The 18,209-nt window shown below is 41.3% G+C and overlaps 1 protein-coding gene across 1 annotated transcript in view; it reads left to right on the forward strand.

The window, feature by feature from the left end:
- LVRN (laeverin) overlaps positions 1-18,209 on the forward strand; it is a 470,465-nt gene that overhangs the window by 233,332 nt on the left and 218,924 nt on the right. The window contains exons 11-12 of the mRNA XM_069226651.1: positions 351-427; positions 2,686-2,822. Coding sequence (XP_069082752.1) covers positions 351-427; positions 2,686-2,822 — 214 coding nt within the window. The remainder of the gene's footprint in view (positions 1-350; positions 428-2,685; positions 2,823-18,209) is intronic.

The raw sequence follows: 18,209 nt of genomic DNA on the forward strand, positions 1-18,209 counted from the left end.
CCATGCTTGACTGTCCAATGTTCCTCGCCCTTTATGTATTCCCTATTGCCTTTTTGTCTCTTTGTTTAGTTGCTTAGTTTATCCTTATTACATTGTTATGAATTGAATTGATATTTTAATTAGTTCATTATGTACAGAACTGATACTTGATATAATTGGATGTATAATTGAAACAATCTAACATTTTAAGAAAAATTGAAAAAAATGAGTCACCAAAAAACTAATTCTGCATGTTTTATTGGAGGAAGTTAATGCTGGCTGGCAAAGAAGAGAGTGTGCCTCAAGATCAGTGTTATGTTCAGGTGTATAGTTTTGTGCTAACTAATAAATCCAGTTTTCTGTTTTTCAAGTCACACATGGATTGTACCAATCTCTTGGATAAAAAATGGATATAAACAACCTTTAATCTGGCTCGATAATAGAAGCAGTAAGTATTTTTGATTCATGTTATGTCAGTACACCAGTATAAAATTCTGTAATTAATAGGAGAAGAGAAATATAATTTTAGGCTAATTAAAACTAAGCATTTACATTAATGTTGAAGCAGAATCATTTTAAAAAGTGATTAAAAAATGATTTCTGTGTGTAAAGGCATTTAGATTTGAACAAGTTTACCCACCCAGAATATATTATTCAAAATATGCAACAGAAGTGAGACAAAGCCTCCCTGCTAAGCTTGAGAAAGCCTATCCTAGTTAATAATTTAACTGTGAAAGATTAGCTGGATGGTGTATTAAAAGCAACCATAATATATGACATGCAAGTGATTAATCTTACCACCAGAAGTATTATTGTACTGATTACAAAAAGCTGTTTGGACATTGCGCACAAACTTTTTGTGACCAATATATTATTTTGCGAACTGACCTACATAGTAATAGATTGGTTTGTAAAATAGAGACTCAGAAGAGGTCGAAGAACGACCTACCTAATTAATAGGGCGACTCCCTCTTTTAGGCTACTTTCACATGGATAATGACCTGCAAGAGTGAGCGGCCCAACATCCCTGTGTAAGCACTTCAAAATGTTTTTTAAAGCAGCCCGAATTTCATACAGCAAATGGAACTGCTTAAACAAAAGTTTATCCATTGTGAAAATCTTCATTGAGAGCAGGCAGTGACCCATTGTATTAAATAGACCACTCTTCAGATTATTACATTTGGGTGCCTTTGAACACGTTTCTGATACGCACTTTTTTAATTCAACCACATGATTTATGTGGAAGAGGTGAAACGGATTTGTAAAGAATACTTTGTGCCTTTATAGTTCTGGGCCATACCGTGCTATCTAGAAACACTTTAAGACATCACCCTGCAAAACATGTTTGAATGGTGCTACTCCATGTCCTTGGCAGTATGTTAAGGCAATGCTTTCTTATGCACCTTTTACCAGTGTATTGAAAAACTCTAGATTGTGGAGTTGGTAATGTGTGGCAAGAGAGTGCACATTTATTGTGTGGCATTTTGCTGTGGTGATGTGTTCTGTTGTTTTTGGTGGTGCTGTGTTCAGGGCTGCATTATTACAATGTGATTTTGCTGTGTTGTACTGCGATTGCTGTGGTATGGCTGTGTTAGTTGCTATTTTTAGGTTCTATTTGACTGTTTTGTTGTGATGTGCTCTTAAGTTTTAACTGTATTTTGAATGTTGCTTTTTGCATTTTGTTGTGTTATGTTCAGTTGTTTACTTTAGATATGTCAACAATGCTGTTACAATTCCAGCCAAAATCAGAACGTGCCTTGAAATTTTGCTTGACAAGCAACCATTTACCACTGGCGCTGCTCGAGCTCTTCGACTGTTTAAGGCACCGGTGAGCCAAGAATCATCACACAGAGCGTCTTAAATTAGCACCCACTTTATGCGATGCGTCCCATGGGCCTTTACTGTGGGCCTTTTTCTAGGTTTTGTCCCTGATTTTCAGCTTTACCATGCGTTTCTCTCTAGGTTTTAGCAATACCTTACAGTTATGACTAAGGGCCTGATTTATATCTCGGCGGTATAGATACTCCTTCGCAACAATGATGGAGTATCCATACTGTCAAGACAATGTTCCGCCTGCCTGAATAAATGTGGGTACACTTTTGGTTTAATCACAGCAGAGAGTACTGTCTATGCTGTGTGTGATTAAACTACTCCAATGGCTTGATGGAGTAAGGGCCATCGGAGGTCGACCGCTAATCCTGCCCACCTAATTTAGTAAAAGCCAGAAAAACACTGGTGGTAAGGGTCGCTGAAAACTCTCCTTGGCGAAAGGAACATTGTATTTTTCCATTGTGAAAAAGAAAAAAAGAAAATCCTGTGTCAGGATGTTCTGTTTAAAAACAGCTTGCCATACAGCTCCGTTATGCATGGAGCTGTGCCTCAAACTGCAAACAGCATTGACAGGAACGCTCTGATTGAGGTCATTTCATAATTTGGCGGGCAGAGGAGCAGTCTGCCAATTTATAAATCGGCCCCTAAGACATCAAACAAACTCTCAACCGTGCATTCATCTCTCTAAAGCCCAGTGACTATTATTCATTACCATGAATTATACTTGTCGTTTAATGTCATCTATGTATCACTGCAGATGTGCACACAGCTACAAAACACTAACAAAAAACTATGTTCAACTATAAGTACTATGTTATGTGTTTGAAAGTTTTAAAATACAATCAAATAAGGGCTTTTCTTCTGTGCCAATTTTAGAAGTATTTCCTGAAATGCAACTAGCTTCAGAACATGAGTGGATTATTTTAAATGTGAATGTGACTGGTTACTATCGAACTAATTATGATCAGCAGAACTGGAAGAGGTTAATTCAGCAGCTCGAAAAAGATCCCAAGGTGAGTCCCTGCTTGTTTCTGTTCTGTTTTGCAACTTTAGATAATGAATATGTTTCATGTTGTCGTTGAAGGTGGAATGTGCGCTGATGGGCCCCCCAAAAATGAAATCTGCATCTACCCTACATTATTTCCAAGAAATAGCATTATCTTCTAGTTAGTGTCCGTAATTCTAACGCATTGCCTCTCGAGACAGCCCTAAACAAGCCATCCCAACATTCATTCATCCCTTTGAAGCAATTGCTAAAAAAAACTACTCATAGGTGATAATATGCAGGGGCCACTGGAAATATAATGCAGGTGAGGGCAAAATTATGGTGCAGGATTGAGTAAATTATGCAGTAGGTAAAGGCAAATGATGCGGTTTAATTGTGTGAGCACTGTTATAACACCCAAATAGAGCAGTAAGCCACACAAAGGAGACCAGTGAATCTTTTCAGAGAGCGTTCCACTGCACAACAACGTTTAGTTGTGTTTTTAGTAACCTTTGAGCCAATTGAAGTAGAAACATTGTTGTTCAAATCTGCAGATTATGCATCAGATGATGGATTATGTGGCAAATGTGGCGAGTCTATAATTACGCGAAAAACGCCGCGGCCGCATAATCGCATACTTCGAGCAGGCCTGTTAATATGTACAGATAAAAACAATGAGTATCAAAGAGACGAGTGGAGTGTTAACGTTTATGCTGAACTGTCAAATTCAGGTGCAACTTATACCTCACATGTAAATATAATGGATCTTTGTGGTTTTGTAGGTCTGGACTAAAGACAGATTTAGCTGCCTCTCATTCAATCAAACCATAATACAGCCCCTTAAACCATTGTTTGCTGCACGCAGTGAGCAATTGGTCAGCCTTCATGGGCAATTGGTTTTCTTCAGAGTCCACTGATCAAGCAAGCGAAAAGGTCTCTTATCTCATTCCCCGGTGTGCCGCCTTCTTGAAGCTCCCAACGACAGCTAAATGTTTCTCAGTTGATAATTTGTCTGCCGAGAGGGTATTATTCCATTCAGTTTAGTAGGCCAGTAGCAGGGCGAGCAAGAAGTTACAGGATTTGAATAATCCCATCACAATAATGTTAAAACTGTGATCAGCATGTCGCTACCAGAAAAAAATGACCGTGCTTAAGTAAAAATAGTTTTAAAAAGCACGTCATTGTTCCTAATTTTTTCGTGAGGTTTTCGAATGTGCGATTAGAATCATATATATTTGAGACCTCACAGCGCCATCTCCTGGACACTAAACGAATTCCAGGGTTAAAATAGGACTCTTCAAGCCATTTATCGGCGTTCGTTATTTATTGTAAATTATAAATGGATTTGAAAGGGGAAGTAATATTTGTTTGTAAATAGATGACGTTTTGCTGGTTAGTTGAGAGTGGCATGGCTGAAAACGAATGGTGACATTTCTAGATGGAGGTTTGGGAGTTCATAGTAGTCAGAAAGGATTGGGATCAGAGGGAGGAGGGATGGGAAGAACAGAAATGTGTAATTTTTTTATTTTTATCTATTCATTTTTATATAGCAAAAAGAAATGTTATATACATATAAATGTGGGCCACAGACTTTTTCTCTTTCTAGATAGATAGGTGGGCCACTGCCCTTGACACTGAGATCACCTTCTTACTTCCAGTTTGTTGGACCTGACAACTTTGGCATGGTTTCTCTAACTTTTTGCCTTCAATCCTCCGGTTTTTGCTGACATAATTTTTGCTGGTCTTAAAACTTTGCATGCTTTACCACTTCTAACCAGTGCTAAAGAGCTTGTGCTCTCTCCCTAAAACATGGTAACACTGGCTTACACCCAACTAGCAAATTTAATTTAATTGTAAGTCCCTAGTAAGGTGGTACGCCTGCACCCAGGGCCTGTAAATTAAATGTTGCTAGTTTGCCTGCAGCATTTATCATGCCAATCACCTAAGTAGCCTTTTAAATACATCCCGGGCCTGATATTGCAGCTTATGTGCGCAATTTTTAAACTGTCCTTTCAACCTGGCAAAATAAACATTTCACCAGGCCTTCACCTTTCCCCTTAATATTTCTGCCCTAATAAACTGCCCATTCGACCTGGCAAAATAAACATTTTGGCAGGCCAAAAAAAACCCTTATTACATGTAAATCACTTGTATGGGAGGTCCCACACAGCCCAGAAGGCAGGGTGTTTGGTATTCAAAAGCAGGGCACGTACCTTTATGTTTTACATTTCCTGATAGTAAAAAAACCCTTCTATTCGTTTTTCACTACTGCAAGGTCTACCTCCCCCATAGGATAACATTGGGTTACCTCATTACAAGGGATCCTTGTCAGTTGGGAGTAGTTAGGATGGTCAAGTTTGGACTCTAAAAATTGTAATTTAAAACCCTCTTCAATGATAAAGTTGGATTTTAAGTGACAATTCAGAAACTACCACTTTTAGAAAGTTGGCATTTTCCTGTCCTAACCATTTGATGCATGTATCCTGGGTTAAATGTGTAGGTGTAGCTGGCAGTTGGTCTTTGTGTATTCCTCCCAGACAGTGAGGAAAAGGGGAATAGGTGTTGTCAGGATGGGACATCACTATCAGGATGAAGGGAGAAAGAGTCACCTACCACATATACCCATCACAAAGACTACCGCACACTCACAAAGGGTTCTCACAAAAGCAAGATTGTAGAGTTTCCTACGAGCAGTTCCTCAAAAAATTCAGGTTTGTAAACTTGTTTTAACTGCATTTTATAATAAAGGAAAATAACCAGACCATGGCCTGAAAAATATTCTGTCCCAAAAGCAGAATATTTGCTTCATCAAAACATAACAAATATAATCTATACTCCCCCTTTCTCATCCAAACCGTACTACACTAAAGCAGGTTTCCCTAAAAGGCTGTATCATCTCAACCATGCTTTTCAACATCTGCATGATGTCATTACCAACAATGATCAATGAATGTTAGCTCACATGCTATATCTTTGCAGATGACACACACATATTCCTTAAACTGGAAAGTCCCAAAGACATTGGAAACTTAAAACTCCTAAGTTGCCTCAGAGCTGTTGATCAGTGAGTGCCATGGAGCCATCTCAAATTGAATTCTTCCAAAACTGAAATACTAACATGTGGTTATTGGAAAAACGATGACCCACTCTGAGCCTGGCCTGATGATCTGGGAATACCTCCTAAAGTATCTAAGGGAGTAAGAAACCTTGGAATTCCAATTTATCAATGAATGCCCAAGTGGACAAATTAGCAAGATCAAGCTTCATTACTGTGAAAACTCTGCACCGTGTCTTCCCCCACCTGAGATTTCCACACAAGGTCCAGGCTACTATCTCTCTTGTACTGTCTAAACTTGATTATGCCAATGGCCTCTACCATGGGTCACCTTTACCAACTATGAAAAGACTACAACGGATTCAGAACTCTGCTGCCAAATTAGTCCTACATGTAAAGCCACAAGCTCACATCTCCCCCTCTTTGAGGGCCCTACATAGGTTACCGGTTGCCAGAAGATCCACCTTCAAGCTGCTTTGTATCACCCACAAAGCCATATATAGAACAGGACTGCTTTTCATCAGGAGTAAAATCACAAAATACATTGAACAAAATAACTTCTGCTCTATATTGGCACCTCGCCTCAAATCTAATGACGCTAATTCAGTGCAAACAGAGTATAAATATGCCCCTTAGTGTAAAAAAATGACGCTAATCTGGTTAGAGTCATTTATTTTGACTCTAACCTGCCTAACGTCATTTTTTTAAACGCTAGCCTACCCTTTGCACTGGCTTTCACCATTCCATAAATATGGTGCCCAGCTGGTGCTAAAAAATGGTGCAAGCCAGTGCAAAACGTTTTGGTGCAAAACTGCGTTAGTGCAGTTTTGCACCAAAAAGTATAAATAAGGCCCGTAGAATTTGATTATATGTATGTTTTTAGATATATGTATTTCTTCATACAAATATGTATGAGAATTAGGTTTTTTAAAATGTATAAATACTCTTTAGGACTGCTTAACAAATGTATATATTACTTTTGGGAATATATATATATATTATTCTATGTTTAACATGTATATAGATCACTGCTTAGTTTTCATACAAGTTATTTGAATAGATGCTTATGGGTCTCCATTTTATTTATCTATCACAGCATGTAAGTAGTATCAACTATTTTTCTACAAGTGCTTCATTATATAAATAGTGAAGACAATATAAAATGTAAAAATAGTAGTTATAAAAAAATCACAAATAAATTAGTTTAAAGTACAGCAGCACTTGAAAGTCTGAGTTAATAAAATACTAATTTAAATCTTGACATATTCTCTTCTTTATACATTTTCCCCCTGACTATGTACTTATGCATCTATATATTTATTACTTTACTGCAACTGTAGAAGAAAAAAACCTGACTCTACCCACTGCATTCATTTTTCTATGTCTCACCCTATATCTCTCTCAATATACCCTCTGCCTCCACCCTCTGACTCAACCCAAACCTAATTCTAGTACTATGATCCCAAATTAACCCTGTCTAGAGTCTTCCCTCCTCTATCCCTTCTTTGATCATCCCAAACCACATTTTACTACGATGATCTCCCAAACAACCCTTTCTAAATTTGTCCCTCATATCCCTCCTTTGACTGATCTGAAACCTCATTTTACTAGTATGATCTCCATAATCCATTTCTAGAGAATTTTCCCTCCTCTATCTCTCCTTTTACTCATCCCAAACCTCATATTACTAATATGATCTCCCAAATAACACTTACTAGACTCTTCCCTCTTCTATCCCTCCATTATCCTGTTCAATCCAACTAATAGGCACCCCTCAAATTAACTCATATTTCCCTATACTAAGTCACCACTAATCCTTTTTGGGTACCAGAGTAGCATACTGTTCGCCAAAAAGCAATTTGACGCCTCTTCAGGGCTAGTAAGCACAATATATATATATATATATATATATATATATATATATATACAATTACAATCGTACCTGAAAACAATTCCTTTGTTTCATCATAGCTTTGCAAAAATAACTTTTTGTAAAATAAAATACAATTTGAATAGTCAAATACATAATTCAAAAACTTGATTTTAAAGTGCCTCTAAATAAAAATAAACAGCCAAATACATGACTAAAAAAAAACTTAATTTTAAAGTTCCTACAAAAATTCCATGTTGAATTCATGAAAGAAGCGCTCTTCGAGGTACAATACTTGATAATGGTCTTGGCAGGTAGTTAGTTGATGGTGACTCACAAGTGACTCTCATTTGAAAGGTGAAGCCTCACTTTACACCCTTATGCCGAACAGAATTACTAGCCACATCCCGATGTAAGCACCCAAAATAATAATCTAGTCCCAAGAATTTCAAAAGAGCTTTTGATAAAAATAACTCTGGACCCATCTATTGTAACAACAAGGAAATGACAAATAAACGTCCTTGATATACAAAAATATGTTTTGGGACAGGTGTGTAATGCAGGGTATTACACCCCTGCAGCGCAGGAAGTAAGGGGCTTCCTTTATGGGGGGCCCGATTCAGTCTACAACCTATGGACAGTTGTGATGTGTGGGATTCTCATGGGTCCCTCATCACCTCTTACAGGGCGGCACCATAATTTTGTGTTACTCCACTGTTAGGCACAGGTCACCCATCAAATCTAGACATGAGTAATGAAAGGAGGGAGAGGATTGACAGCTCACAGCCAAAAAGCGAAGGACCATCACACAGAGCACAAGTGCACAGATGAACCGACTAGACACACAGATAGACATACATTGACATCAGCGGTGGCTGCCGCAAATATCAAGGGGAGGGCCGGGGGGGACAAGGATGGGGGGGGGGAAATATTAACATTTAAAAAAAAAACACCATTCCCGACGATGACGACTCCTGTCACTTCGCTTGTCGCTTCTGTCCTGTTCTGGTGTCTCAGCATTCACTGGAACACCAGAACAGGCTCCCCAGCAATCCTGGTGTTACTTTCATGCTAAACCTAGCATGAAAGAATCCTCAGGATTGGTCTAAGTGGCTCAGACTGCTGCTCAGGCACAACCCAGGGGCCTGTGCAGGTTCTCCAGCCCAGCTGTGATCACAGCTGGGCTGGAGAAACCTAAGTGCACATGTGTGTTTGGTCGGACGTCTTAGGCTGGCCAAACACTTATGCGCACTTAGTGCACTCGGTTCCTCATCCCCCCCTTCCACCTCCCAAGGCCCAGCCCCGCCCTTCCGTTCACATGCCGGCTGAGCCAACAGCAGAAATATAAAACTATATTGCTGTATCATTTTATTTTTCTGCTGCCGGCTCTTAGCCAGGGGGGCGACACTCCTGCGTCATTGTGGAGGAGCCACCCCTGACTGACATGATGCGTGCCACACACAGACCAAACACTCATAAAGTACACAGTCATATACAAGTTAACATCCACCCAACAAGACCTTAACATACATGTAAGAGCACCCTTCCTGTAGAAAAACATTCCATTCGCCTGTCAAGATTCCAGATTATAAACCCCCATATCATTTAAAGAACACATGTGCCAAAAGGGCGAGGAGTATTCTGTGACACATAATACCCAGAAGTGCCAGTTCATTGCCTTATACACACAGAGAGCCTTGAGCTCTAGCTTACTTTCAACATGTACATCACAAGGTTATAATATTCTACACAATAAAAGAGACATTGCACTGTTGGTCCATTGTGAGTGACCACGAGGCTAGGAAAGATGTGGCAGTTTTTGTAGCGGCAGTAGATTGTTGTGTGAAAGTGTATGTTAGTCAGTTAATGCACCTTGATAGAGTGGAGAATGTGCTTCCTAGGATTTCAGTCCCCTGGGCAAGTGTTTTTCTGTTTCAACTTCTCCACGGATGTCAGAACTTCAAATGTATATTTAAAAATATTCTACCATATATAAAGAACAATACTAATTATACTGATACGTTTTTAGAAGGCATGGCTTGAGTTTGTAGAGATGCCACATTTCGGCATGTTTTGATTGAGTTCTGAGCAAATATAATTTTTTCACTTCCATTCAATGTCGAGAGGCCATAATTAGTAAACTAAAATGGATGCACCAAATATGCCAGCAAAGAGTGTTTGCCAGCACCATGTATATATAGTTCCCATCTCTTGGACTTTTTAACAGCAAGGATGCCTTGAAATGTCCTAGTTACATTTTAGTGCCATAAAACCGAAAGGCCTAATTGGAAACTGGAAGGTCAGCTCAGAGGGTCAGAGAGAAGTGCAGAAATACAGCTAGAATGAGGTAAACAAACCGCTGACAAATTGTTACTCGCTGAGTGCCATTGGATTCATGCGTTGAGCAGACAATAGAACAGACACATGCTTCTGAGCTCAGCTCACATGTCCACTGAGCTGCTCGTGGGACTGGTAACAGCAGAGGCGTAGCGTCAGGGGTGTGTGTGGGGTGTTACACCCACCCAATCGCGGCTCGTTATGCTAACAAGGGGCAGGGTCAGGGCAGCGTGAGGGGGAGGAGGTGGGGAAGGGGGGGAGTACATTTAAGAAACATATTTATATATTTTTTAAACTTACCTGATCCGCTGACCCTCGCCACGCAGCTCCCATTTCCATCGTCGCTGCAGGAGCAGGCTCCAAGCCTGCTCTGCAGCCAATCCTATTGCTGCTCAGAGCAGCATCAGGATTGGCTGTGAGCGCCCAGCCATGGCACTCCCAGGCAGACTGGGAGCCTGTGCAGGCTCTCTCCAGCCCAGGAACACAGTGCCCGGGCTGGAGAGAGTACACTGCACATGTGTGTTTGGCAGGCCCAATATGGCTGACCAAACATACATGCACACTGAGGGGGAGTGCTGTGCACTCCCTCTCACTGCTCGTCACCCCCATGGCCCCGCCCCTTTCACAACAAAAAGATAAACATAGTTTATTATCCTTTCGTTCTGAAAGGTTTGCAGCTTCTGCTGCAGGTGAGGAGGGTGATGCTCCTTCGCCCTAATGGAGGAGCACCCCTTGCGCCCCCCTAGTAAATGTATTTTGTGATAAATAGTTGGGTACAGGTGCTTTCAGTCGGGTATGATGAATGTACACACACAGACAAAAACACACGCACATACTCAAAAATGTTGGTTATTTAATAAAATAATGCATTTTCTCTCACTTAGTAACCCTGCCATTTGTGATGCATAATGTATTTTAACCTTATGTGCCAGTGTGATTGTTGGGAAAACTGAAGTTCACCTCCCGACCTACTGACCAAGGTACTCCCCTGTGCAACAGAAACCTCTACCAGCCGGGGGGGGGGGAATAGCATTGTCAAACAAGGTGAAACATGTCAGGCAGCGGCTTAAAAAGCAACAAAAGAAAATACTTCTGCAAACATTTTAGCCTCTGAGTAACATCATATGATTTTTGGGCACTAATTTTCTCTTTCATGCAGAATAGATCCCACATTAGTGCCCCATTGCTCAAGGTGTCTTCTGAAGGTTATCCAATCCTGTTGACAGCAGTGATGCTGAGGACACCCTTGGAGCCATGGGCGTAGTTTGGTCAGTAAGATGGGGGTTTGGGGAGTGTCAGATTATCCAGAAATCACGTTGGTATATCATTTTAAAATACATTTATTAGGGGGGTGTAGCATTACAAACATCCCCCGCCGCACCTGAAGCTACACCCCTGATTGGAGCAAAAAACAATAAACCTAGCCAGTCCAACTCTTAGCAGCATGATATGGACTTGTATTCCTCAGTGTAGCATCACAAACACACATTGTAGTTCTGGAATATAGCTTGTCCAGAGGAGAACGAACAAGAAATATATGGCTGAAGCTCATCAACAGTCACACACAGAGAGTTTTCTTAAGAAAAAAGTAACAAATAAACAAGCATTGGCAAAGCCTATAGGTCTCGCCTATATTGGAGCTATTGGCTTTGCCAATGTCTTTTAGTTGTGTTGTACCACAGAGTGGCAGTGCAGCTTGGCTAGGAGTAAAGTTAGAAAAAAGCACTATGATGCAACTAGCGCTGGCTGCATTATGGTGCTTTGTATTCTTCTGGTGGGTGAGGGTGGGCAGACAGACAATTGAAGTGAGGGCAGGTAAGTGAGGGATGGTGAGAATGTGGGACAGTAAAAAAAGTTCTATGTTAAGACCAGGGATGGCCACATAACAACAATTTTTTTATTATGGCAAGTGGTGGGAAAGGTCACACAAACAACAGGCGGTAGGTGAGCGGAGGGGAAGAAGCAACGGGAATACAGAGGTTGGGAGGGGAAGAAGCAACATGAACACGAGCCAGGAGAGGAAGAGACAAATGGAGCTCGGGGATGGGGGGGAAACAAGCAACAGCAGCACGGAGAGTGGGAGGAAAGGAAGTAACAGGAGCACTCAGGCGTGGGATGGGCAAAAAGCAACAGTAGCACAGGGGCAGGAGGGGAAGAAAAAACTGAACAGGATGAGAGGGTAAGAAGCAAATAATGAAAATAGCACCTGAATCACAGCACGAACAGTGAATGGACAGAAGAGAGGAGAAGAAGCAAATAAACAATATAGTGCCTGAATCACAGCATGAACAGTGAATGGACACGCATCCGAAGATCGACTACCGGAGGCAGATCCTTCTCCCACCTCCCCGCCAAGACCTGGAACAACCTTCCCCTGCCCCACGACAGGCCGAAGACCTGCTGACTTTCAGAAAGTGGCTCAAGACCTGGCTATTTGAGCAGTAGCAGCACCCTCTACCCCCCCAAACCCTCCTCTCTGGGCATTGAGACCCTCACAGGTGGTAGAGCGCTTTACAAATACACTGATTGATTGATTAACAGTAGAAGGACATTAATCAAGCTTAATCAGACGTCGGCCCATGCTCCACATGAAGGAAGAGGAAGTGAAGCAGTATGTGCTGGCCAATTAGGATGCAGCAAAGAAGAGTGACAATAAGTAATTTGGAGAAAAAAAGCCAAGGACTGGGGTATTGTAGCCTCAGATGCCAGTGTAATCTTGTAAATTTACTTCTTACAACAAGTGCACGAATAGAACAATAACCTAGACTGAGTGAGCTATACAAGGCCATGGCAAAAGTGAGAACTCTGAGATATTGCTAAGTTTGACCTGCACGTTGTTTTATTAACCAACTAAAACAATTGCTTTTTCAACCCTGAGCATCTACTCTGGCTGACACTACATGTGAGTGAGAGGATTATTAATCTGCTAATTTGCTTGCCAGACATTTGAAAAGGAACAGAAATGTAATTTACAAAGTGAATAAATCTGACTTGAAGCTGAGTTCTAACTAAAATAGTTTTTTAGAAAGCCTTCTGCTGTGAAAAAACACAAACAAAATGTGCTCTCTGTATTCACTCTGTCTATGAGGTACATGATTTAATGTGTCATGATTAATCCTACTATTTAAATGTAGAAAATAACCTTGCCATACAGACACTCTATAAGAGGAGTAATACCTCAAACTGCCAGTAGCATGAGATGCCTGAAAACTACTCCTCTAGGCATAGCCAAATCCTACTCCATTTGTATTTCAAAGGATTGGTAACAAAAAGTAAGCAGCACGTTTTACTGTGAGCCAAACATAAAAAAGCTTTGGCAAAACCAATAGGTCTGGCATTGGAAACAAGCCATTTGTCTTTGTCAAAGCTTGTTATGATCTCTCAATTTTTTTTCATCAAAATTTATTGTCAGGGAGGTGGCGGGCACTTTCCCTTAAAAAAAAAAAAAAAATTGCCCAAACGGAAAAATATTTTTCAGTCTCAAAAAGGACACATTGGCATAGAAGCCCCTGGCACTGAGGGAGAGAAGAGAATGCAGCTACTAAAAGCGAAGTCAGCCAATGGCATAAGTGGGATGAACACTGCGGCATGCTGTATGCTGTAGTGGGACAAAAATAAATAGAATTACACAATAACAGAGCAATAGATTCAAGAAAGTGGGTTGGAATCCCCTATAACATAAATATAGTGTTGGTAAACTCGACAGGTTTTGACTAATGCCAGTTCTAAAATAGATTGCAAAAGGTAAATGCAATAGCTGGGGTGCCAGCGTTTTCGGGGAGGGAGCAAATGTTTTGGGATGGCGGGAGGACTGTGAAAGCCAACTATGGTTTTTAGTGGTAATTCAGAACTCACCAGGGAAATTGGCCTCTCCCCCCATGTTTTGCTGTAAAGGCAGGCAATTGATGCTATCCTCCTTAAAGCATATTGGAACCTTGGGTGATCAGCATGCCCACCACAGTGCCTTGAGAGCCTACGGGTGATTAGCCGCACTATACAAGTACTGATTGATTGATTGATTTATTCAACAATACTCTTTCAAACTGTTACAAACATATCATGTATAAAACAACCACATGCCATATATTACTTATAAACAACTGCAACTTTTCAAAGAAGCAAGAAAGTGACCAAGACCAACCACCACATCTAGCAAAAATCTGCTAGATGTTTCATTGAACATGAACTGGCATGACATATTTAACAAATAGAAAAAAGTAAGGGCCAGATTTAAGAGAAAATGACAGTGAGTCGTTGCGCCAAATTTGGCAGTGTCGCACTCTTTTTTCAAATTACAGGGATTTACCATATTTACTGGAATATGGCACACCTTTGTGTTTCCCCCTGAGCCGGCACTAAAGTTGATGACGTGCCCTTAGTGCAAGGAAGGCTGCGTTGAAGAGGAGATTGCTGATGTGCAGGAAGATTACTTTCCTGCACAAAAATAATCTTAAATGGCAATTTGCTATTTCTCTGTGTTGCAGAATACAACACACACAGAAAGAGCAAAAAACAAGGAGAAATGAAAGAATTTCTCCTCATTGCGCCATGCTAATGCCACCCTTGAGGTGGCATTAGATTTTGGCGCAGCCTCAGGTTTACGAAAACTTGTAAATCCGGAGCAGCCTCAAAATGTAATGGGTGTTGCTGTGGCACACCCACAGCAACACTCATTGCATGCCCCTTCCAAAGAGCTGCTTGTAAAGGGGCCATACTTACAAGGTGACGTTAAGCCACAAAAAGTGGTTTAATGCAACCTTGTAAATACAGTGCAGTGCGTAGCGCCAACAGAGCATCACTAAAAGTGTCACTCTGGTGGCGGTAGGGGCTCTTAAATATGCCCCTAAATGTCTAATCCTGGTGTCTATTCGTGACTAAAATATGTGATATGGACAGATCCTGCGGTTCTGGTCAGATCCTGTGGCTTGTGGTTCTGGAGCAATTAAAAACCAGATACATAGAGTATTAGCACTCTTAAAAACAAGGGCGAGGAGGCCAAACTACAATTATGGGAGGAGTGCTGGGTACCAGGGAATTAGGGTCCTTTACCATCTCTTGTGAGGTAATCTTTGCTGTGTGGCCCCAGTTTGTTTCATGTAAACAGAAGGCCCCAGAAATGGACGGGCTGCGCACAGCACATGTGGTTATTTCTGTGTATGCCTGTGCAGGTAACTCAATTATCTGCACCCTGTAGGTGTGTCGATGTTCATTTATGTGTGAACCTTTGGTCATCCGCACCTTTTAGTCTGTCCGAGTGACACCTGTATACATGACTGCTTCTGAGTGTGTCTGTAGGAGCAGTTTGTTTGCATGTCTGTGATGTATTTAATTGTGGTCTCTAGCTTCACACATAAATTATATAGGGCCAGATAACTGAAATAGATCCACTGAAAAGGCCAAGAGAGGATGTTAGCTATCAAAACTTAATTTTTCTTACCATCTGATCATCTTAGGAGCAGCAGCAATGACTTTGCCCCACCTAAAAAAAAAGAAAGTAGTGGCTACATAAGTAAACACATTTTCTCTGCAAACTAATACACATTTGCATTTACGAGTAAACAGAGACAGAGCTAGCACTGCGTCATATCGCTTTTTGGGGGGTTGGGCAGACGGAAAAGAAAGGAGAGGATAAAATGGAGCGTTTAAGTGCAAGACAGTTGGATGGGAAGAGGTGGCAAGCAGGGGGAAGCAAATAAACTACAATCTGAATGTCAAGCGCAAGCAGAGCAAAAGGACACTAATCAAAGGAACTTCAGTACTTGAGCCATGCTCCACATAATCAGATGGAGACATACTGAAGCCATACAAAGCAGACATGTGCTCACCAATTATAAGCAAAAAAAGAAAAGAAAAATTGTGCAAGCACTATGGAGTAAGAATCAGGCAGGGTTAGTGGGAGGATGGCAGAAATAATCCCTCAATCACGTCTGGAGCAGGGGACTGGCACGGATTACCTTGAATCAATCTGTGCTTGGTCCTTGCTCCACAGAAATGAAATTTTGTCTGCAGTGGCTAATTAAGAAGGCTGGTAAGAAGAGTGACGTGAAGCCAACAAATGGTAACTAACAGGAGGACTCGAAGCCCTTGTTCGTATACAGTAGTGTCTTAGAAAGTGAAATGCATGCACTAGAGCATGCTCTTGCAGGCTCAAGCCGAAAAAGAAACACAACAGAAAAGAAAATAAGCATGTTAAATTAAAGATATTCTGCTCTGAAATAAATGATAAAGATTCTGTGAATATAGAAAGGTAAATATTTCATTGGAGTTTGTATTGTCGCAAAAGGTAAGATGAGTAAACCTGTGTTGAATATGAATGGCATTTCTCTGACCAATTGATTGGCATCAATGGGAAAAGGCTAAACTAATGTAATGATAAAGCAAGGGAAGGGGGTAATGGAGCAAATATAGCAAGGCGAATGGGTAGTAGTAAGGATGGGTTTCTCCTTTGCTGTACAGAAAATTGAATCTATCCTCACAAAGAACACAACCACCACACACTAAATTAAAGTCTTATTTTCATAGCGTTACAGGGCATCCCTTTATTTAGAATTCTCAATTGCAGAGAGCATTACAGTGCTAATGTTACACTAATGGTACAGAATTGATTGGTGAATTGTAGTGTGGGCATTAGAATTTGGGGTATTGAGTGATTGGGAAGGGAGCCCACATCAAGCAGCAACCACAGTCCTAGTCAGGGTAAGGCATAAGCAAACCCCAAATTAACCTGTGCTCGTCCCCTGGTAGCTTGGCATAAAGCAATCGGCCTTAACTTAGATGTGTAAAGTATTTGTGCAACACTTCAAACAGTAAAAGCAATGAAAACACCCCACAACAGGTTAGAAAACAGAGCAAAATTTAATAAATACAACAAGACCAAAACAACAAAAATCCAATCAGTAGAACAGGAGTCTCAGAACAGCTGAAGGTTTATGCCAAGAGTCCTGTTCCTGTTGGAGAGGGTCACAAGGTACAAGGAGGGTATTGTGAGCAGTTGTCAGCATGGTGCAACGAGTAGGCCAGATATCGTGGATGGGCAGTCTAGAGTTTCATGTTGGTGGGCCCCCACGGGCTGTCAATGCTGCTGTGCGAAGAGACGGGCTGGAGGTGACGCACGCTGATTTTCTGTTCATGCAGCACCGTTCCGGTGCAAACGGGCCCATTTGCAGTCGTGAAGGGCCCAAAAGCTTGATTTCAAAAGCTCAAGAGCCACAACAATTGTACAGGACCTAGGGGGCACCACCTGGGGGTCTGGAACCTGCTGAAGACGTGTCCAGGAGCTGTTGGGGAACCTTTTATGTGCTTGAGGATCAGATCAGGAGGCTAGCATACTAGCCCTTTGAGTCACTCTGGGTTTAAGATGAAGTTGCAGGTCCAGTTCTTCCCCAGGCAAGAAGGCAGCAGGTCAGCACAGCAAGGCAACAGCTCCTTCAGAGTTGTAGTCCAGCAGAGTGACAGTCCTTTCAGCGGCACAGCAGTCCTTCTTTCTGGTAAAGTGTCCACGGACCCAGAACTGTACTGAAGAGTTGGCGTCTAAGGTCCTTCTTTTATAAACAGTTGTGCCACTGAAGTGGGGAGAAAATTCAAGAGGCATGCCTTTGAAGTGCACAGATGCCTAGCCTTTCCTGGCTCCAGACTAACTACAGGGAGATGCAGCTTGTTGTGTGGAGACAGGACACAGCTTTTTTAGGTGTAGCTGAGGCTCATCATAGCTCCTGCTGCCCATCCTGCCAGTGATGGCCCATCCAGTTACACCTAACCTCCCATTGTGTGTGGCTGTCTAGGAAGAATACACAAAGCCCAACTGCCAACTACACCCAGTAATGTGACCAGAGAAATGCTGCAGGCACCAAATAGCTAAGGCAATAAAATGCCAATTTTCTAAAAGTGGCATTTTCAGAATTGTCATTTAAAATGCAGCTTCAACTGAAGTTGGGATTTTAAATAGAGATTCTAGAGACACCAAACATGAATTGGTTATCTCCTCCAATTTGGAATTTACACTTATAAAATGTAATATGGTAACTCACAAGTTATCCCGTGGTAGATATAGATCTCCTAGGGGTAACTTTTATGTATTAAAAAGGAAAGTTTGGGCCTGGCATAAACCAGCTCCACATGGCAGTTTAAACTGCACACACAAGCTGCTCTGCAAT

The sequence above is a fragment of the Pleurodeles waltl genome, chromosome 1_1, assembly GCF_031143425.1.
Source record: "Pleurodeles waltl isolate 20211129_DDA chromosome 1_1, aPleWal1.hap1.20221129, whole genome shotgun sequence".
Taxonomy (NCBI): Eukaryota; Metazoa; Chordata; class Amphibia; order Caudata; family Salamandridae; genus Pleurodeles; species Pleurodeles waltl.